At 37.3% G+C, this 23,270-nt stretch overlaps 1 protein-coding gene across 7 annotated transcripts in view; it reads left to right on the forward strand.

Moving 5' to 3' along the window:
- The window catches only part of PUM2 (pumilio RNA binding family member 2), a 102,649-nt gene that overhangs the window by 44,081 nt on the left and 35,298 nt on the right, over positions 1–23,270 (forward strand). For 6 of the 7 annotated variants that reach the window (XM_081797136.1, XM_081797134.1, XM_081797137.1 and 3 more), the window contains 5 exons: positions 4,285–4,410; positions 7,163–7,305; positions 8,441–8,570; positions 20,891–21,034; positions 21,148–21,432. In XM_081797136.1, coding sequence (XP_081653262.1) covers positions 4,285–4,410; positions 7,163–7,305; positions 8,441–8,570; positions 20,891–21,034; positions 21,148–21,432 — 828 coding nt within the window. The remainder of the gene's footprint in view (positions 1–4,284; positions 4,411–7,162; positions 7,306–8,440; positions 8,571–20,890; positions 21,035–21,147; positions 21,433–23,270) is intronic. The other variant, XM_081797138.1, reaches the window with a different exon arrangement.

Here is a 23,270-nt window from a genome sequence, read left to right on the forward strand (position 1 = left end):
TCTTAGAAAAGTAAAATGAGAAAATTAATGGAAAACTAAAGTGGAAAGAGGGAGACCTATTCAACCATATTTCAAAAGTTACCGTTTTCAATGATTAAAACTGTTGTACTGACTTTGGCATATACAAGTAGATAGTAGACACGAATGCTTTGCAATAGATGTGCACGTGTGTCTGTTTAGTGTGCAATGGTGGGAAAAGATTTTAATTTTAATTGACATCTCAAATAAACGATAAAAGAGTGTATGTGGAAAATAGCTTGGAGATAATTGGGTTCTCTTCCTGATAGATTAAAAATTTAAATGAGAGGGGAGCCTGGATGCCTCAGCAGGTTAAGCGTCTGCCTTCGGGTTAGGTCATGATCTCGGAGTGCTGCTCAGTGGGGAGTCTGCTTGTCCGTCTCCCTCTGCCCCTCCCCACCCCACTTGTGCGCTCGCTCTCTCACATAAATAAAAATTATTTATGTGAGAGGGAGACAGACACAGCGAGAGAGGGAACACAAGCAGGGGGAGTGGGAGAGGGAGAAGCAGGCCTCCCGCCAAGCAGGGAGCCGGATGCGGGGCTCGATCCTAGGACCCTGGGATCATGACCTGAGCCAAAGGCAGATGCTTAACGACTGAGCCACCCAGGCACCCCTAAATAAAATGTTCATGAAAAAAATTTTTTGTTTTAATCTCTGGTTCTTTATCAGAGAGACATAACTTTATCTTTCTCATTTAATTTTTTTTTTTATAGATTTATTTATTTGCGAGAGAGAGAATGAGAGAGAGCATGAGAGGGAGGAGGGTCAGAGAGAGAAGCAGACTCCCCGCTGAGCAGGGAGCCCAATGCGGGACTCGATCCCGGGACTCCAGGATCATGACCTGAGCCAAAGGCAGTCGCCCAACCAACTGAGCCACCCAGGCACCCTCTCATTTAAATTTTTTAAACATTTTATTTATTTATTTATTTGAGAGAGTGAGAGCCAGAGAGATCATAGAGGGAGAGGGAGATCATAGAGGGAGAGGGAGAAGCAAACTTGCCTTTGAGCAGAGAGTCTGATGCGGGACTCCATCCCAGGACCCCGAGATCATGACCTGAGCCGAAGGCAGACACTTAACTGGCTGAACCACCCAGGCGCCCCAAACAAAAAAAAAATGTCTTAATGCTTTATTTTACGTCTCAGATTGACAACTGTTTAAAAAGTTTGGTAATGTCCTATTTTGGCAGGAGTCTGAGTGGCATTCTCATATGTTCCTGATGAGAATATAAATTGGTACAACTTTCCTGGAGAATAATATGGAAATGCTGAACAAGAATTGATATATATTTTCCCATTTATGTGAATGTTTATAAAGATACAATGATAATGCAGAACCCCTTTGTACTTAAAGAATAATAGGAGCACTGTTATTTATAACAAAACGTAGTGAGCCATGTGAATATATAGCAGTAATAGACTGATTAAATCACATTCCTTCTATACATTAGAAAGAATGACTTTGATAGATTGTTTTGTTTTAAGATTTTATTTATTTATTCATGAGAGACACAGAGAGAGGCAGAGGGAGAAGCAGACTCGGGAGCCCGATGTGGGACTCAGTCCCAGGACCCTGGGATCATGACCTGAGCCGAAGGCAGACAGTTAGCCATCTGAGCCACCCAGGCGCCCTAGATTATTTTTTGACATAGAAAGAGATCTATGGTTAATTGGCAAGTGAAAAAAAGCATATTAAAGTATCATCATAGCCTACAGTATAAAATGTGTGTGTTCATTTAAAAATGTAAAAGGATGTATATTTCTACTTGTGTGCATGTATAAACAGATACAAACATATTTGTATGTATATATGTGCAAACATAAATATGTATGCATATATGTAAATACACAAGCATATTGTTTGATGCCTAGTATGTCTAGTATGTTGTAAATATTTCTTCAATGACTCGTGAGCTCTTTAAAACATGCGAGAAACATTTTTTCTTTTTTTTTTTTTTAAAGATTTCATTTTTATTTATTTGACAGAGCGAGAGAGCACAAGCAGGGGGAGCGGGAGAGGGAGAAGCAGGCTCTCTGCTGAGCAGGGAGCCCGATGCGGGGCTCGATCCCAGGACCCTGGGATCATGACCTGAGCCGAAGGCAGACGCTTAACTGACTGAGCCACCCAGGCGCCCCAAGAAACATTTTTTTCAACAGAAGATTCAATATGTATCCATTAGGTCAAACTAATTCCTTGTTTTTCAAATATCTGAAACTTCCTGTCTGCTTTATAACATAAATGTGGAGAAAGCTGTGTTAAAATTGAAAAATTTAGAAGGATATAAACCAATGGTCAGTAAAGAGTACATGAGGACTTTGGCTTTACATTTTATATGCTCTAATAGTATTTGAGATTTTAAAAGCAGTCTTTTTTTTTTTTTTTTAAAGATTTTATTTATTTATTCATGAGAGAGAGAGACAGAGGCAGAGGGAGAAGCAGGCTCCCCGCGGAGCAGGGAGCCCGATGCGGGACTCGATCCCAGGACCCTGGGATCATGACCTGAGCCGAAGGCAGACGCTTAACCGACTGAGCCACCCAGGCGTCCCTAAAAGCAGTCTTTTTAATGACTGAGCCACCCAGGCGCCCTAAAAGCAGTCTTTTTCAATCCTATAATATGGAATATAAAAAAATTACATCTTAGCTTTGAGATTTTGTACTGGTATGACTGGATATGAATACCACTGCATCCTTTGTTTTTTCCTGTGATAAAGATAATTTGTGGTAGAGGAACCAGAAGGAAATCTTGAAACCTTTGCCCTCAGGTGTAGTTAAGGATGCAACTCTGAGCAAATGATTTTTTAAATAGTGCGGGGATTTTATTGAACCCTCTTAATTCTTCCTCTATTAAAAGCATATTTTTCAAATGGCTTTTTTGTGCCTCTGCATGAGATCAGTGTTATGGGTTATGGCCACTATATTTAGAAATTAAATAGATTTATAGACATTAATATAAAAAAGAAAAATTAGGTAAAAAATAGGTTATGTTGGAACTTTATAATTTTTTTGAGATATTTGTGGCATGTATATGTGTATATGGACACTAGGTCGATCTGAAATACATTTCATATTATGGGTCAGTCAAAACATTTAAAAACTGCTATAATACAGAATGAAGTTTCTGAATCTCAATTTTTAAGACAAGTGCTCCTTTTGGATACTTTTTAAAAGTTACTTATGTCCACTTGCTTTTATACTCCTATTCCCCCTTCTTAATCATCTTATTTTTTTTTAAAGATTTTATTTTTAAGTAATCTCTACACCCAACATGGGGTTCAAACTCACAACCCCAGTATCAGGAATCATATGTTCTACCACCTGAGTCTGCTAGGCACCCCATTAATTATCTTTTAAATTGAACCTTTTTGAGCTCTTTTAACTTTAAACACACCCCTTTTGTTATTTCCTCACCTTCAACTTGTCTCCATTATTTTCCAGAAGAGACAGCTTTGGCAGTTAGTACTTTATGGTAAATGGTATACACAGTGATTCCTCGAATCCAGCAGTCATCTTGTCTCTCTTAATAAATACTGCAAATGAATATTTTAAAATCTTTTGTAGCCTTTGCTAAGTTCACATTGGCATACATTAGATGCAGAAGTGGCCTTAAAGTCACCATACTACTTAAAGCCCTTCATTTTTCTTCTATTGCTTTTGGGGGGTAAAGTCCAAACTATTTAACATAACCCAGGAAGATCTTTATGGGTCTTCCTTCTGATTATAACTGGTTTTGTCTTGTCTTGCCCTTTAGTCCCGCTTCATCCTGCCCACTCCTTCTGAAGCTTAAGTACCCCTTCTCTCTATGTCCATAGCACTTACTATACTATATTCTAATTGCCAATTTGCTTGTTTTTCTCATTAGATGAATTGATTTGTGAGGGCAGAGCATATCTGTCTTCCTCACTGGAATCCCCTAGCTCATAGTATAGCTTAATAAAGATTGAATGAAAAACTACCATTGAACAATAGTAGTTCTAGCTGTCAACATTTATCATGTGCCTGTTGTGCTAGTTCTATATAGTCATTTCATAATCAGGATCATGTAATTCTCACAAAAATCCTCTTAAGACGTGGATAGACACCTATTTCAAAAACGAAGAATCTTAGAGTCAGGTTGTGTTACATGCCCAAGGTCACTCATTTAATCAGAATTTGAACCATTATACACAGTCTCTTCCCTCACTCCAAATTTAGTGTAGAAATGATTTTACCTAATGAAGAAACTCATACTTTACATTTACTCATTATTTCCTCCCTTTTTAAATACAGCTGGTGTATTCTCAGCAGGCCTTGCTCCAGCTGCATTTGTGCCAAATCCATATATTATTAGCGCTGCTCCTCCAGGGACTGATCCATACACTGCAGCAGGATTGGCTGCAGCAGCAACATTAGCAGGTAACTTACTCTTCATCCTTGTTGCTTATTATGGATTTAGTTTTAATTCTGGTATAAGCTTTATTTTTGTCTATTTGGGCAATTTGAAGTTCTAGGAAAATGAAACATTTATCTAAAATGAACTGAAGTTTCCGGAGAGTTAGTTTCCTACTTTTCCTGTTGTAATGCTTGGAAAAAGCCTAAGCCTGCTAACTCTTTCCTCATATACATAGTTGATTTATATTTCAGTTTTGTAGTTTCAGAAATCTTACATTGTCAACCACAAATCTTCCTTTTTGTGACCGTTTCTGTTGCCCACAGAGACAGTGCAAAATCAAGTCACTTCTCATAAAATAAACTGGGGGTAGGTGCTATAAATACCCATGTCAGGGAAAGTGTGAGGTAAGGAGCTTCAGCAATCTTGAGAGAATGAGTATCTAGAAAGTAATTTATTTAGCAGTATTAAAATGTGTAAGCCAACTGAGGGGCAAAATGGAGGGATGGAGTTGGAAAGAACTTAACTGTCAAAAACCTGAAGCTACCACTGAAAATCTGAAATGAAAGCCAAAACTATACAATGTTACATGTTAGTGGTATCGCAATAAAGCTGGGAAAAAAATGTTTTTAAACCCAAAACTATATTTATTGCTTATTTAAGTAAGGAGAGTTGTGTGCTGGTCAGGTACTATCCTGTTGAGCAAAGCAATTTGTTGATCTTCTGTGGGGTTATGAGGAAGTTATTTTAGGCTGAGTTGGGTATAGAGACAAATGAATGAGTCTTAGGTATGGGTTATTATGTTGGTCACAGAGGCAGAAACAGGGTAATATCAGCCACAGATGTATGTTCACTGGAGTGAGCCTGGCAGTTGAATTTCATTAACTCTAGACTACCATGATTTTTTTTACTTTGTTCACTGAAATGAATTGTCAGTAAGTGCCACTTCTGCGAGTTGTTATCATGACCATAGAACAGTTAGTCTTTTCCTAAGAGTTTGGGACTTTTTTTTATACTCAAGACTTTAAGAAGTGAAAAAATAAAAGTTTCAAGTTCTTGTTTGATAGCTTGCTTAGCAGACTGAAACTAACCTGTCATATTCAGTAGTGTTTGGTATAGATCTGCATGTGATTCCATAAAGAAGGGATGAACTGTCTTGGTGCCATTTAACTGGATGTTAGTATGTAAAGTTCTGGTGTATCGTACAATCTATGGAATCAAAAGAAGCCCCTTTAAGAAATTGTTAGTTTTGAGAGTAAGTAGGCATTCTGGACTTAGGCTTTATGAGACCAGTGCTACCTAGTAAAATACAGTGTGAGCCAGATAATGTAATTTAAATTTTTCTAGTAGCTACATTATAAAATAAGTAAAAAACATGAAATTAATTTCAGTGTTTGATTTAGCCAAAATACCTAAAATATCATTTTAATATAATTTTAAGTTACTAATAGATGTTTTACACACACACACACACACACACACCCACACACACCCACCCATGCAAAGTCTTCAAAATCTTGTGTATATCATACTTATAGCACATCTCAGTTGGGCTATCCAATTTTTTAAGTCTTGAGTAGCCACAAGTGGCTTCTGGCTACTGTTTTGGGCAGACAGGTTCTAGGTAGATGTCTCACTCTTGTTTTGATAATGTATTCTTCCTTCATAAATCCTGTTAATAGTTCTCATTGTAGAAATAGATTTTATCTTTAAATTTTTTAATGCTTTTTACTTTAGTTGATTCAGTACAGTTGTGTACTGGGCTCTACTTTTCTCCAAAACAAAGTAAAACCAAGAGTTTAACTTTATAAAATGTTATATAGCTATACTAAAATCATACCAGTGGAATTTTAGGCCATCTTTGTTGTATCAATCCATAATAATGACATCTTATTCATCAGCTTAATGGTGGGGCTATATGTGCATGCTATATCCTCTCCTGGAAGCAAATTTATCTTAAATAAATAGAATAGAGCAATAAGAATTCATTCTGTTTTTCCTACTTTGCTTTTGCATGTCTATGTCTGTCTGTGCTTTATATTACCTAGTTCTTTCTTGTCTTGACTCACTAGTCCCATTTTCCTAACCATATAAACACTGAAGTTTATTTTCATGTGATTTTCAATTGTTTTGTGAGAATTGTGACTAATTCTGTTTCAAATGTGAAGAATATGTTTAATAAAAACTTAATTAAAAATATTTTTAAATTCAAGAGTTACAATTCAAGTAACAGTTGTAGCAAGCTTGGTACCAGAATGTTCCCTAGTTTTATGTTATAGATTGCAAATAAAAAGATAAAAGTGTTTTTATTGTTGTAATTCTTTTCAGTAGTCAGAAAATGATCTTTCTTAAGAGAATTTGAATTGAACATAGTAAATCTTAAAAATTTTATGACGTCTAATGTTCCCTAAAAATATTATGTGTTTGCCAGTATCAAACCCGTAAACTGGCATTCAGTAAATGTTGTATACATTGCTAAGTGTCCTGTCAATTCATTGGTCCTCTTGACGTTAGCTTTACCACCTCCACTAAGGCTGCTGCTGTCACTCCTGAATACTTTCTCTTTTAATAAACATACCTGAATGAGACTGTCCCCCTAATAGAATCAGAAAAAAATAGAAAGTATGTAGCAGATGTTAAGTGGGTAGAGGATTATAAGGACATTTGCTCTAAGTTACACACTGTTCCTTTTTATGATCTAATGGTAACTGACCTCATTTATCTATAAAATGTAAGTAACTTTTTTTTTGGGGGGGTGGGGTGGGGTGTGGGGTTTAGGTCCAGCAGTGGTTCCACCTCAGTATTATGGTGTTCCGTGGGGGGTGTATCCAGCCAATTTATTTCAGCAACAAGCTGCAGCTGCGGCAAACAACACAGCAAATCAGCAAGCAGCATCACAAGCTCAGCCTGGACAGCAACAGGTATAGGCCTGCCTTCATTAAATTAATACCTGGAGAGTCTCTGAAATTGCATGAGTTCCTTGTCAAGATCTATGTCTTTTCATCATCTTCAATATGTAATACAGTACCTAGTATATAATTGATATACAAGTATTGATTACATTTTTTCTAATTATATGAATTTAAAGATTTGGATGTACTCCCATTTCTATGTTTCTGTTATTGAAACTCTTGAAATCTCTAGCAATTTTTAATTTTCTTTTCATGACCTCTTCAAGTATGCTAATTTTCCTATCAAAGTAATTAACACTTCATTTTCTTCTGAGTATTTAAATTACTATTTTAAATATTAGTATATATCTGAGCAGAAAAAGATTAATTACTGGGTACTTTATATTTTTAAGCAAGATGAAAATATATTCACTAAACATTAAATTTAACTTCTTAAAATAGAAAATCTTTATTACAAAGCTGCCCCCCCCCTCACATTCCTGGAACTATTTTAATAATGTAGAAACACTATTGTTGATTTCAGAATTCTGGTTGTCAATTTCTTCATATTTATACCAAAGAAGCAACTTAATTCCAAGAACAGTGTTACTTGACAACTAAATTTTGTTCTAAATTTCCTTTATATACTTGAATACTATATTGATGTTCTGTTGAAGCTGTCCTTTGGCTCAGTCCTTTTAGATTATACCATAGCATGATTTAATAAATTCTTTTTTAATCTATATCTTCTTTGGGCAAACATGAAAATACCATACTACCTGAACAATACACACACCTACATGTGAGGCTTACTTACACAGGTGGTATTAACAGTGAATCCCTCTTGTCCTGAATTCCCCTCTCCAAATAAATTTCTCTTATTTTTAGTACTACATTGTTAACACAAATACTAGAAATAATTTTCCCCAAAGGCCTTCTAAAATTTCCATGTTACTTAATAAATTGTTCTAGTTGTCAAGAGCCAGTGATTATGTTTTTGATTTTAAGTATTTTATATTTTTTCATGCCAAATCAACATTTCATTGCACATAAATATGTTCAGAGAATATCCAGAGACTGTGTGTCATACGTAGAGAGTTGCCCGGGATAAATTTATCTGTTACTTTATAATTTCATTTTTAAGGAAATCATTTGTCCTTTGTAGGTTCTTCGAGCCGGAGCAGGTCAGCGCCCTCTTACTCCCAATCAGGGCCAACAAGGGCAGCAGGCAGAGTCACTCGCAGCAGCAAATCCAACTTTGGCTTTTGGTCAGGGTCTTGCTACCGGCATGCCAGGTATATAGTTATAGTTAGTTAATTGTAGAAATTTGCATAGGTTTGAAATGTTAAATGTAGACACATTGAAGAGTGAAAAAACTCAAGAAATGTCTTTAGAGTCTTGCCTACCTTGCAATAAGTTATTTAGAACTCAGATGCCAATAGTTGAAATCAGTACTATTCGTGAGACTTAACATGAATGGCATACATGTACTAGAATTCTCAGTGCATCCATTTTTTCTTCTGTGTATGGCATAAACTGTAGCATTTTCCCAACCTAACATAGCCCAGAATTCTTGAAGCAGTATTTCAAGAAATAAAATCAGTTAGTTAGAGTTGGCATGTAAAGTAAAACTTCTGTTTGCCATTGCTGCCAAAGAAGGTCACTTCGTTAATATTCAGAAGTTTGCCGCTAAAATTTTCCAATTTGAACATTGTTCCTTTGTGTTCAGCCCATTTATAGTATTTTAAACTGTTATTTATAACCTGAATAGTGTCTTTGAAATATGCCTTTGAAAGCCTAATACAAAGAAAATTATAAAGATTTCTTCCCATTACCACACTACAACTTTCAGAAAGGGCCAACAAAATACATTTTTTTGTGAAGTAGATATTTATGAAACCAGATAGAAAATTACTACTTCAATAATAATGGAAGGAAGGTATTTTTCTTAATCTGATAAAAGCACTTGCTATGTTTATAAAGTGAAATTTAAAGCTGCATTTGAATATCAGTAGGTAATGGGTCACTTCCTATTCCTTCCTTCTCTCCACTCCTAAAGACTCATTCTCTTTTAAATATGCTGCTTTTTCATTTTTAGTATATGAGTAGTTATATAGATTGCTAATTAATGAAATGTGAGTTCCAGTTTCCATTTAATTGTAATGTAGTTACATTTTCTATTCATATCACTTCGGAAATGGGTTTAATGTACTGGAAAATAAGTGTAGTTGAGGGTTTCTTTTATGTGTTACGTGCTGCTGAATACTTCTGAAGTATGTTACTTTAAGGACTTCTCAATCGATTACATTCATTCTATTTTCTCTGAGATTCTGAGGTCTGATTTTATCATCTTGTGTAGCCCTCTGGATAAAGAGAAGATGTTAATACTGCAGTCCCTGAAGTACAAATAATAGAATGGAAGTGTTCTTGTCCTTTTTTTTTTTTTTTTTTTTTTTTTTTAACCCCAGCCATGTACTTGCTTCGGGGAGTCTGCTTTCCTGGAGCCATTGTGGATTAGAGACCTTTGAAAATGTACAGTGAAGCTGAAGTTACAGATGTGGAGGGACATGGAAACAAGGCTAAAGGGAACTGAGCTGAGAGTTTATGGAAGACACTGCTAAGACTACTTTGGGCTCCTCTTTCTACCCCTCACTTTTAAGCCCTGCCTCCATGATTCCTTTGCAGTAATCCTAATATTAACTCAGTAACAATTGCAAAGTATGACCTCCTCTCCTCCATTCTTATTTTTCTCAGTTCTTTATTGTGTTTCATCATATTGATGATGTTCAACTCTTCTACAACTGCTCTCTACCATTACATTACCTTCTCTGATCTTTTATTCTCCTGACTTTCCTTTCTCATGCTTTTTATCAAGTCTCCCTTTCCTCTGTGTATATCCTTAAAAATGAAAGATAGTCTGGCTTAGTGACTAGATGCTTTGGAGTCAAGTCTGCCTAATTGCTGTAGCACTTAGTCATGTGACCTTGGCCAAGTTACTTTCCTCTTTGAACTTAACTTCCAGTATTGGGACAATAGATACTTTACTTTTTTGTGGGGGACGTCTGTCTACTTTTACCTTTTCAGCCATCATCCCTCTACCAGTAAACTAGAGTTTACATCTACATCTTGGATTCTTTGCTGAACACTTAACACATTTCTCCTTTTGTATAGGACATTACCGTGTGTGTTTCAGCCACTCTTCAAACTGACAGTGTCAAAAAATGAACTCTCTCCCAGATTTACTTACCTTACTGTTTACTCTATTTCACTATTAATATTAATTCCACTATCCTCTTTTTTTCCAGTACCAAAAGTTTTATTTTCAACATTTACTAAGTTTAAGTTGTGCTAATTTCTGATATGTAAAAATGCGTATCCACTTAACTAGATATACACACATATAAATACATACCAACGTAATTCATATCCATAGTAATATTTTAAGCTTTATCTATACAATTAATTTCAATTCAGGTCAAATATTTCATCTTTTACGATAAACCTAATCTGTTCATGAGAATCTTCATTCCCTCTGAGGTAAGGAATATAATCCTGGGTAGAACTGGGATATGGTACTGCGATGGTCAGAGCTGCTCCTAGCCCATACAGGGTACCTTGGTACAACTTAGAAAAGAAACCACATCGTCTGAGTAGGTATGGCCATATACCCATAAACTAAGCTTGGTGAGTGGAGCCTGACAGGATTTCAGCTCTCATTGGTTATCTCAGCCAGGTCCCCTTGTACAGGACACAGCCTGCATGTAGGAAGCCATCCTAGAGGGGGCTGCGCAGTGGTGGTGCAAGCAGAAAGGAGTGATCAGGCCACCTTTGTACAGGTTTACTCCTTGCTCCAAAGACTGATCTAATTTGGCTGAGTTTGGTCAGATAGGGGGTCTCTTCTTCAAACCACTAATGCTAATTTAGTTCAGGAGAGCGGTCTCCTTGATGGAAGATCATTTTCACGCTTAAGTGTGCAAATGGCTGTGCCATATGCAAGTGGACTTTCAAGGTTTAGTCTTAAGAAAACAACCCAATGTCAATTCTTGACTGCTAAAAATTATGCTGTCCAGCTGGCTATAAGGGAGCTATGCAATTTCCCTCTTTTAAGTGTCTTTAGTCTTGAAGTACAAACTATAAGGAAGACTTGTTCCAAAACTGTTAAGATGAATTCATCACTTGGAGTGGGAGCTCAAACCACTGCTCTCGGAGCCTCGGCTTGGCCGCCTTTACCCAGGAATAGTCTGGACTGTCTGAGGGGAGGAAAGAGGAGCCAGCAAGCAATCTCTGTGTTGTGCCCTGGCCCCGGGCCCACGGGCCAGAGGACCAGGGCCATGGACGTCCCCATCTGCACACCTCAGCAAGGCAGATGCTTGCTTGGTACCACGCCCTCAAGGCTGTCCACTCTCCTCTTGAACTAGAAACTTTTGGTTTCAGCCTCTGTATCAGCTTCAGCTTTTGATTTTCTTCTGTGTTCCACATTCAGTACCTTGTCCGTTCTTTTTTTTTTTTTTAAGATTTTATTTATTTATTAGAGAGAGAGAGAAACAGCATGAGAGGGGAGAGGGTCAGAGGGAGAAGCAGGCTCCCTGCTGAGCCGGGAGCCCGATGTGGAACTTGATCCCAGGATGCCGGGATCATGACCTGAGCTGAAGGCAGTCGTTCAACCAACTGAACCACCCAGGCACCCAGTAACTTGTCCGTTCTTAATCATTCTGTCTCCTATTCATTTCTTTTCATCTCTGCTATTCTTGTTCAGCCTCTTCCTTACCCTCCCACTAACTCTGTCTGCCTCCAGTCTTTTCTATTCATCTCTTTATTCTCCTTTCATTTACCTTTCACAAATACAGGTTAGTTTATACCATTCTGGTTCTTGATATTTTTAGTGATCTAATCCCAAACTATCTAATTGGTAGTATCCTTCTACAGTGCTATGCTTTAACACACTAGATCATATACTGCCCCCCAAAAATACTTGTACTTTGATGCCTCTAGCCCTAGCTAATGACTTTTCACTTAGAATACCCTTTTGTACTTTATAAGCAAAATTGAGATATATAGAGTTTAACATTTTCCTTTTTTTAAACTAGCTTTATAAACATTTTGTAATTAGCTTTGCTTGTCATCCTTTAATATCCTTTCCATGATGCCTTCCCAATCTTTCTTTCCCAGTGCTTTTTCATCAATAATTATCCTTTCTTTTCTGTTCCTGTAGCACATAACTTGACCTGTCTTTAGTACTTCTGTCTGCCTTACATTTCATTTAGCTATTTGTGATTTATTTTCTCAATTCTGCACTTATTTTTTACCATGTTTAAAGGTAGAAAATGTCTTAAAATTAAAGTGGAACAGCTTTTTCTATTTCTCCCTGAACGGCAGTTAGTAGATCAGTGTCATGTCTTAAAACAAAGTGGCATCTTAGAATTAAGGAAATAATACATTACACACACTACTAGATGGTACAGGTTTTTGGGGTGCCTGGGTGGCTCAGTCGTTAAGCGTCTGCCTTCGGCTCAGGTCATGATCCCGGGGTCCTGGGATCGAGCCCTGCATCGGGCTCCCTGCTCGGCTGGAAGCCTGCTTCTCCCTCCTGTACTCCCTCTGCTTGTGTTCCCTCTCTCGCTGTCTCTCACTCTGTCAAATAAAATCTTAAAAAAAAAAAAAAAAAAAAAAAAAGGTACGGTTTTGAGTATGGGGACCATGTCTTTTTTTTTTTTTTTTTTTTTAAGCCCCTGGCTCTTTTTAGACTCTCTCAGTAGTAGAAAGATAAGTACAAATTAGCTTTTGAATTGAATGATCATGAAAATGCTAAAAATTAAGCTTGTGAACTACACCTAAGACAACAGAAGGGGAATATAAGAGGCTCAAATGCATACATTAGAAAATAAGTTTCTACTTAGGAACTAAGGAAGAGAAAAAACCCAAAGAATTGTAGAAGGAAACCAAATAATAAAGATGGGAGCTGATGTGAATGAAATAGATGGCAAACATACAATAAAAAAAGTCAGATTATCCCAAAAGTTATTTTCTTTGAAAGACTTAATAAAATTGATAAACCTCTGAGAGACTTATAAAAAAAGATTTAAAACAGGCATAAATAGCCAGTATGAGATAATCATTGGAAGCTATTAGGAACAATCTCATATTAACAAACGGGAAAATGTAGACAAAATGGACAAATAACTACTGAAAAATGTAACCAAACAGACTTGAGGATATATAGAAAATCTGAAGTCCATTACTATTAAGGAAATCAGTTAAGTAATCAAAAATTTTCCCCCACAAAAACTTTAGGCCAGCATAAAACTTCAGTGGTGAATACCAGGTATTTGAGGAGGAAATAATTTCAATTTTTAAAATTCTAGAGAATAGAAAAAGACAGTGTATGTCCCAAGTAATTTTATGGGACTAGCAAAATCTAAATACTAAAACCTGTCACATTCAGTGCAATCCCTGTCAAAATCCCACCAGCATTTTTCACAAAGCTAGAACAGACAATCCTAAAATTTGTATGGAACCACAAAAGACCCCAAATAGTCGATGCAATCTTGAAAAAGAAAAGCATAGCTGGAGGCATCACAGTTCTGGACCTCGAGCTCTATTACAGAGTTACAGTCATCAAGACAGCATGGTACTGGCACAAAAACAGACACGTAGATCAATGGAACAGAATAGGGAGCCCAGAAAGGGACCCTCAACTGTATGGTCAGCTCATTTTCAACAAAGCAAGAAAGAATATCCAGTGGAAAAAAGACAGTGTCTTCAACAAATGGTGTTGGGAAAATTGGACAGCCACATGCAGAAGAATGAAACTGGACCATTTTCTTACACCACACACACAACATTAAATTCAAAATGGATGAACGACCTAAATGTGAGACAAGAAACAATCAAAATCCTGGAGAACACAACAGCAACCTCTTGAACATTAGCCATAGCAACTTCTTACTAGACAAATCTCCTGAGGTAAGGGGAAACAAAAGCAAAAATGAACTACTGGGACTTCATCAAGATAAAAAACTTCTGTATAGCAAAGGAAACAACAAAACTAAAAGGCAGTCTTCAGAATGGGAGAAGATACATGCAAATAACATCTGATAAGGGGTTAGTATCTAAAATCTACAAAGAACTTACAAAACTCAACACCCAGAAAAAACCAAATAGTCCGCTCAAGAATGGGGCAGAAGACTTGAACAGACGTTTCTCCAAAGAAGACATACGGATGGCTATAACAGACACATGGAAAGCTACTCAACATCACTCGGCATCAGGGAAATACAAATCAAAACTACAGTGAGATACCACCTCACACCTGTCAGAATGGCTAAATTTAACAATACAGGAAACAACAGATCTTGGCGAAGATGCTGAGAAAGGGGAACTCTCTTACACTGCTGGTGGGAATGCAAACTTGTGCAGCCACTGTGGAAAACAGTATGGAGGTTCCTCAAAAAGTTAAAAATACAACTACCCTGTGATCCTGTAATTGTACTGACGAGGTATTTGCCCAGTGGATACAACAATACTGATTCGAAGGGTACGTGCACCCCAGTGTTTATAGCAGCAGTATCAACAATAGCCAAACTATGGAAAAAGCCCAAATGTCCATCGACTGATGAATGAATAAAGAAGAATGGCTTCTACTCAGCCATTAGAAAGAATTAAATCTTGCCATTTGCAGTGATGTGGATGGAGCTAGAATGTATTATGCTAAGTGAAATAAGTCAGCCAGAGAAAGACAAATACCATATGATACACTCATATGTGGAATTTAAGAAACAAAACAGATGAATGTAGGGGAAAGGGAAAAAAAAAAAAGAGGGAGGCAAACCATAAGAGAGACTCTTACTGATAGAGAGCAAGCTGATTGAGGGTGGGTGGAGGAATGGGTATTAAGGAGGGCACTTGTGATGAGCACTGGGTGTTGTATATAAGTGATGAATCACTAAATTCTCCTGAAAACCAGTATTACACTATATGTTAACTGGAATGAATCTATTTATTTATTTTTAAAGATTTTCTTTATTTGATCGAGACAGACACATGAGAGAGAGAACACAAGCAGGGGGAGTGGGAGAGGGAGAAGCAGGCTTCCCACTGAACAGGGAGCCGGATGCGGGGCTCGATTCCAGGACCCTGGGATCATGACTTAAGCCGAAGGCAGATGCTTAAAGACTGAGCCACCCAGGCGCCCCACTAACTGGAATTTAAATAAAAACTTGAAACTTTAAAAAAAAAAAGAAACTTCAATATTAAGAAATAGAAATAAAAACGTCTAAATTTACATCGATTAGAAAGTCAAAATTATTCTACTGTAATCCTTCTTAGTCTTCATCTCTTTGTAAAATCCGCTTTCAGATTACAAATCCTTAGAAATATCCAAATATTTTTTGGGGGCGCCTGGGTGATTCAGTTGGTTAAGCGTCTGCCTTTGGCTTAGGTCATGATCCCAGGGTCCTTAGCAGGGATCCTGCTTCTCCCTTTGCCTGCCACTCCCCCCTTCTTTGCGTGCTCTCTCTCTGTCTCTCCGTGTGTCTGTCAAATAAATAAAATCTTAAATAAATAAACTTCTAAAAAACCACCAGTGTCCAAATATTTTTTAAAACAAAGTTAATATGTTGCATTTAGAAAATAATGTAAAACCTGTCAAGGACCGTGTATAGATAAGGAAAATTACAGGCCAATCACACAAATACGGATTTAGAAATCCTAGATTATATATTAGCAAGCCAGATCTAGCAGTATATAAGCAGGATAATATATGATGAACAAGTTGGTTTTATCCGTAGAATTCAAGAAGAACTTCAGGAAGTCACATAGTGTAATTTGCCACATTAAAAGATTAAAAGAAAGCAATCACAAGAACTTAAAGCCTCTTTGGCAAGTTAGGATTAGAAGATAATTTAATATGCTAAAGGGGGAATTGACAGCCTCCCCCAAATGGATAACAAACTACCTCTTTATGGGAAATATTGAAAGTTTTAAGACTGGGAACAAGACAGGGATTTTTATTTACACTTCAGCATGTTAGAGACCCTGGCCAGTCTATAACATTAGAGAGAAATGAGAAAATTCTGTAAAGAAGAACTAAAAATGTCATGAAAAAATATGATTGTATATTTTTTTTTTTTTTTTAAGATTTTATTTATTTGACAGAGAGAGACACAGCGAGAGAGGGAATGCAAGCAGGGGGAGGGGGAGAGGGAGAAGCAGGCTCCCCGCTGAGCAAGGAGCCTGATGTGGGACTCGATCCCAGGACCCTGGGAACATGACCTGAGCCGAAGGCAGACGCTTAACGACTGAGCCACCCAGGCGCCCAAATATGATTGTATATTAAATGAATCTGTAGATAAAGTATTAGAATTAAAATGTTCTTGTTAAGGTTTTTGGATATGAAAATCAATTTAAAAATCTTTTCTGTTAACAGGATACTGTTTGAAAATGAAACTTTAAAGATTTTTAATTTATTTGAGAGAGAGTGAGTAAGAGAGAGAGCATGAGGGGGTTGTGAGGGAGGAGCAGAGGGAAAGGGAGAAGCAGACTCCCTGCTGAGCGGGGAGCCAGATGTGGGGCTTGATCCCAGGACTTGGAGATCATGACCTGAGCCGAAGGCTGATGCTTAACCATCTGTGCCAACCAGGTGCCCTTGAAATTGAAAAATTTTAAAGCTAGTGACTTAGTAGTAGCAAGTACCTACGACTAAATTAAAAAAAATTATGCATGATTTCTGTGGGAAGCAGGTTTGCTTAGACATAAAGGAGACCTAAACAGAGACACCTCTGGACAAGTAGGTATTTTAAATATGTCACTTCTCCCTATTAATGCATTAAAGGAGACCTAAACAGAGATACCTCTGGACAAGTAGGTATTTTAAATATGTCACTTCGGGGCACCTGGGTGGCTCAGCCGTTAAGCGTCTGCCTTCGGCTCAGGTCATGATCCCAGGGTCCTGGGATCGAGCCCCGCATCGGGATCCCTACTCTGCGGGAAGCCTGCTTCTCCCTCTCCCACTCCCTCTGCTTGTGTTCCCTCTCTCGCTGTGTCTCTCTCTGTCAAATGAATAAAATCTTTAAAAAAAAAAAATAAAAAATAAATAAATAAATATGTCACTTCTCCCCCTATTAACCTGTAGTTTCAGTCATTCACAATCAGAATTGCTAACACATTCTTCCTATGGTATTTTGACAGCTGATAGGAAAATTTAATGAAAATACAAAGGGTCAATCAAGATTAAGCCACAACACTCCTAACAAAAATAAGTAAAAGGACTTGCTCTATTCTGAATTACTCTGGAGTCAGACTTACTCTAAAGCTGCAGTTAAATTACTGCATGGAGAGAGAAACAGACCAGTGTAACAGAATAGAGACCCCAAAGAAATGGACAGCGAATAGCAAAGAAACCCTACAAAACTGTAAGGAGGGGAATGACTTGTTTTACAAGAAAGATGAAATGAAATTGGTTGTTTTGGAAACAAGATGAAACTGAACCCTAGCCCTGCCTTGTGTTCAATAACCAACTCCATTTGGATTTTTAGACCTGAATATGAGAAGTGGAATTTTAAAGCTATTATAATACAGGGACATTTTGTTACAAAATAAAGGAAATAATAAATTTGACACCATCACCCCAAACGTCACCATGAAGAGAATAGAAGGTCAGGCTAGGAATGGAAGAAGATATTTGCTATATATTAAAATAGTGAAAGACTTAGATACAACATAAAGAATTCTAAACTAGTAAGATAAGGCAGCCCAGTAGGAAAATGGGTAAAAGACTTGAAAAAGCCTCTTCGAAGAGAAAAATCCAAATGCCCAATTTGCATATGAAAAGATGCTCAGCCTCCTTAGTATGGGGAAAAAATCAAAACCACAACAGATTACTTCTGCTTATCTTCCAGATTAGCCAGATTTAAAAGTCTGAGATTAAAGACTTAACTAAAGTCACAGAGCAGTTGAAACTAGTACCAAAGTAGCAAGAGTGTAAATGTGCACAATCATGTCAACTCCTTAGATATATACCTTGGAGTAGAGAAATCTGCACACTTAACATACCAAGATACGTGTACCAGAATGTTTATAGCAGTACTATTGGCAGTGTCCCCCAATGGTGTAAATGTGGAACAGATAAATGCATTGTGGTATCCATCCATTGAGGTGCAGTAATGGAAATGTATATGTACATGTACATGTAAATGTACAATAATGGAAATGTGTATCTGTATACAACCACACGAATGAATCATACATGCAAAGTTTTAAGTAACCCAAAACAAAAATGATGGTTAAGGAGGGATGCATTTATGGGTAGTAGAGTAGTGTGTAACACAAAGAGAGGAGATTGTGGTAGAGCAGGGACCTATGAGAGGTAGGGTTCTGGGCAGTGGTTCTATTTCTTAACTTGGATGGTGGTTACAGTTTTTTTGGTTGTAGGCATTATATTGTACTTTTGGGTTTTGTACTCTTTTTTTTTTTTTTTTTTAAGAGTTTATTTATTTGACAGAGACACAGCGAGAGAGGGAACACAAGCAGAGGGAGCGGGAGAGGGAGAAGCAGGCCTTCTGCCGAGCAGGGAGCCTGATGCGGGGCTCGATCCCAGGCCCCTGGAATCATGACCTGAGCCAAAAGCAGATGCTTAACAACTAAGCCACCCAGGCGCCCCGGGTTTTGTACTCTTTCTTATGTGTTTTATTTCACAACAACAGTAAATTTTTAAACACAAAGTATTGTGCTTTGCTTAATAGAGTACATTTTCTGTACTTTAAATAAGAAATTAACTCTCAGCATCCTCTTTCTCCCCTCTGGCCCTTTTTACAGCAGAACTCCTCAGAAGCATTGTCTGTACGTGTTTGTGGTTCTTCCATTCTTGACTCAATTCACCACAGTTTGGCTTTCATCCCTTACCATAATGACTTCCATGTTGCTAAACCTATTGGTCAGTTCTCAACTCTTCTTAATAGCTTTTAGCAGCATTTGACATTGTTGATCACTTAGCCTTCATTGAAATTCTTTTTTCTTTGGCCTGCAACACACCACATTGTTCTCATTTTCTTTCTTCTTACCGGCTATTCCTTCATAGTTTCTTCCCTGGTTCCTTCTCTCTCCAACCTCTTAATCTGAAGTTCTTGTCCATAGATCCCTTTTTAATTTTCTTGGTGATTTCATCCTTTATAGCTCCAGCTTGGACCTCTCTTCTAAAGTCAAGACTTTTATGTTATGTTCTATTTTGACATCTCCAGTTGGATATCTAATAATCTCTTCTCAGATTTATCACATTCATTCCGTGAGGAGAGGGCTTGAAAGCTCTGCCTTCCCGCCTAGATTTTGCCCTATGTCTCTTTATTTGGCTGGTCCTCCTAATTTATATCCATTTATAACAAAACTGTAATTGCAAAACAGAATTACGTATTTAATTAAAAACCTTTGCATATGGGGGCACCTGGGTGGCTCAGTTGGTTAAGCGACTGCCTTCGGCTCAGGTCATGATCCTGGAGTCCCTGGATCGAGTCCCGCATCGGGCTCCCTGCTCGGCAGGCAGTCTGCTTCTCCCTCTGACCCTTCCCCCTCTCATGTGCTTTCTCTCTCTCTCAAATAAATAAATAAAATATTTAAAACAAAACAAAACAAAAAACCTTTGCATATGAAAGTGTTGGCCATAGTGGTGAAGGTAGTGTTTAAACTTAAAACTATCAGAGGTTGCCAGTGCCTTTTTGCAAATGGTTGTCAGGCTGCTGAACCTGAGTCCTTGTCACTGTATAAGACAGCCTTTCTCAACCTGACTTCTGGGAGGGGAGCTTTCCTGCATTGAAGTATTTCCTGTATGTAGTTAACTCCTCTCCTGTGCATCTAGAGTGGTACTTGTTTTATAGTATCCTTGGGAGAATTGGCAAAATAGTCACTTTTCTGTTCACAGTAGTTACTTTCTGTTCTGTGGTTAAGATAAGGAATCCCCACTGAGAAAGGCTGCTAAGATACAAACTTCATTCTCCTGTAGTTCTGAATAGTGCAGATTGTCACCTGTCTTGTGCTTAAGGCTATGATAAAAACTAATGCCTGCGTGATTTTTATTCAAACTTTAGCTTGAGAACCTTTACAAAAAGAGTTACCTTAATGATTTTTAAAGTATCTGTTTACATCATGACTTAAGTTTTTAAATGGATGCTTACAAATGAAAATCTAAGGGAATGCTGGTAATGAAGCACTTGGTTTAGAACTTATTAAAATTGCCTAATCAACAATTCTTATAGCGTTCTATCTCACATGCCTTAGTCTTTCCAATCTCCTCTCAGAACTAATAGGTAATATTTTTCAAATATCAGTGCTTGATAGCCTATAGTTTCTATATCAAAGAAGGTACCTTGTTTTTCTGTGGTCTGTAAGTGGAAGGCAGCTCTTAAAATTTAGAGAAAACAATTTTACCTACACTCTATTACATTTCCATATATTTAGTAAGTAATATCTTCTCAGATGTGTTTGTTTTTCATATCATAACTAATGATTTTATATTAACAGTATACAGTTATCTTTTCTGGTTGATAAAAACAAATGCAGGGGGAAATAAACATGCATGTTCCTATAATAAATGTTTTCATTAGTAAACATTTATTTTAATATTATCTAGGCTATCAAGTACTAGCTCCAACTGCCTATTATGATCAGACTGGTGCCTTAGTGGTTGGCCCTGGAGCAAGAACTGGCCTTGGAGCTCCAGTTCGTTTAATGGCTCCAACACCTGTTTTAATTAGTTCAGCAGCAGCACAAGCTGGTAAGTGTAACTGATGTTTTCAGGGATAATATTTTTCTGGTGTTCTTTGAGATAATTTAAAAATAAATAGTCTTTTGAGTAGTTTCAAGAAGTATCTGAAATTTATTTTCCAGCAGCGGCAGCAGCAGCTGGAGGGACTGCAACCAGTCTCACAGGCGGCACAAACGGTCTCTTTCGGCCAGTTGGCACTCAGCCACCACAGCAGCAGCCGCCGCCGCCAAGCACCAATCTGCAGTCTAATTCGTTTTACGGGAGCTCTTCTTTGACTAGTAGCTCCCAGAGCAGTTCTTTATTTTCTCACGGACCCGGCCAACCTGGAAGTACATCTCTTGGCTTTGGAAGCAGTAGCTCTTTGGGTGCTGCTATAGGCTCCGCCCTCAGTGGATTTGGTTCATCAGGTAAGTTGCCTTTTAAGATGAGTGTACTCTGCTAAGTGGACATGAGGTATATGTATATTTTTAATAATAAATATTAATAAATAGCTTGTAGCATAGAAAAGACAGGAATAAAATACTGGTTTATTAGTTTAATTCTGTGCCAAAAAAACTACCTCCTGCAAATCTTTAAGTATTTATGAATGTATTTGTGAATGTTTAGCTCATTTCAAACAGCCCATCTTTTACCCAGATATAGTACATTTTCCCCTGGCTTTAAGAATTGTATTACTGTAATTTTTGTTTTAGTAAGGTTTGTTTGGAGCAATATATTTTATACTAATTATTAGCTCTTCCTTATTCTTTATATAATAATGATTAAGGAAGTAAATATTTTGCCATCTTAAATTTCTGGTATTTTAAAATAATTGTCTTTGTGTGCTTATCAGATATTCTTATTAAATGCTAGTGGTTCGTTATGGTTTTTTAGTTGGTATGATACATAAAAATAAAATACAATGAAATGTTCTAAACAGAAGCCCCTAGGAAACTACCAATGTGCTTATCTTTTAGACTAAATAATTTAGCCTTTATCACTAAAAATTCATCTAAAAGGATGTTTCTTCTCATATCCTGGTTTTATGTAGAATACTTAACAAATTTAAATTTGAAGTAAGCTTCACAAAATAATTTACCCACAACAGACTGATTCTGTAACTGAGGAGTGACTAGGTGAAGTCAGAAGAGGCCCACATTGACTCCCTATTGATACACCTTGTGGTATCATTCTTTGAGGTTTCCATAGTATTCAGGAAACATTAGAGGAAAAACAACTTACCCTAGTTCTATTGGTACAGTTAATTGGCAGCCTTTTCTTCCTGAGGGGCAGGGCAATTTATTCAGACCTCAGGAGATTTTCTATTTCTGTGAAGTTCTAGAATCTTTAATACCTGCTTCTCATCGATTTTCCCACCACCTTAAAATACTATATGCTTTTCTGGTGTGGAAAATGGCAAAACTAATATGGGCCAGTTGTTATTAAATATGTTTGCCTGTTTTCTAAGAAAGGATCTTCTGAACTTTCAACACATAAGAGGAATGGTCTAAAACAGCTATAAACTTTTAGATGCAGAATGCTTTTTTTGTTATAATTAAGTACAATAGGGAAATAATCACAGTTGTAGAAACAAAGTTACCTAAAGAATGGGCACAAGAACTTCTGAGGGAAAATCAGGTGAACATGTAGACTCTTCAGTCTTTTAATTTTTCTACTTGAGTTTTTCATTTCTTTTGGATTTCAGTATTTTTATTTCTACCCAAGCACTCCCACAGGACTCATTTTTTATTTCTGATACAGTTGACAAGCATTTTCTCCCAAATAATCTAACATGCTGAAGAAAACTGAAAGAACATATAACTTAAAAGATAAACTTTGTAGAAATAACTAGTTTCTAAACTAGAGATTATAGACTGTAAATAATTCAGGAAAAAACAAGAGACGAGCTTTGATAAATCTCCTATTCCCTTTTCTAATAAAACATGTCACTGATGGTCTGGAATAGATTTGTAGGTCCCCTTATCCAGTTCTTTCAAATTCCCATTTGTCTCTTAGTTGTTAAGGTCCTTTCCCCCAGCATTCAGGAACTGGTTGGCATGAACATTTTGTTCCCTACAAATATTTCCTGCAGATGCCTCTTTCCCAGAAACTGATCTTCTTCATGCCTCCCTTATTTTTAATCATTGCTTATGCAATTCTGACTACCAATCTGGGTGCCTCTGTTTACCTTGCTTCAGAGGGCATTAGCAGTTGCCACTCCTGGATGCCAGTACATAGCCTGTCATCTTCCCCTTCCTCTTGGACA

This window comes from Leptonychotes weddellii, chromosome 10, assembly GCF_054177405.1.
Source record: "Leptonychotes weddellii isolate Sample4059 chromosome 10, ASM5417740v2, whole genome shotgun sequence".
Taxonomy (NCBI): Eukaryota; Metazoa; Chordata; class Mammalia; order Carnivora; family Phocidae; genus Leptonychotes; species Leptonychotes weddellii.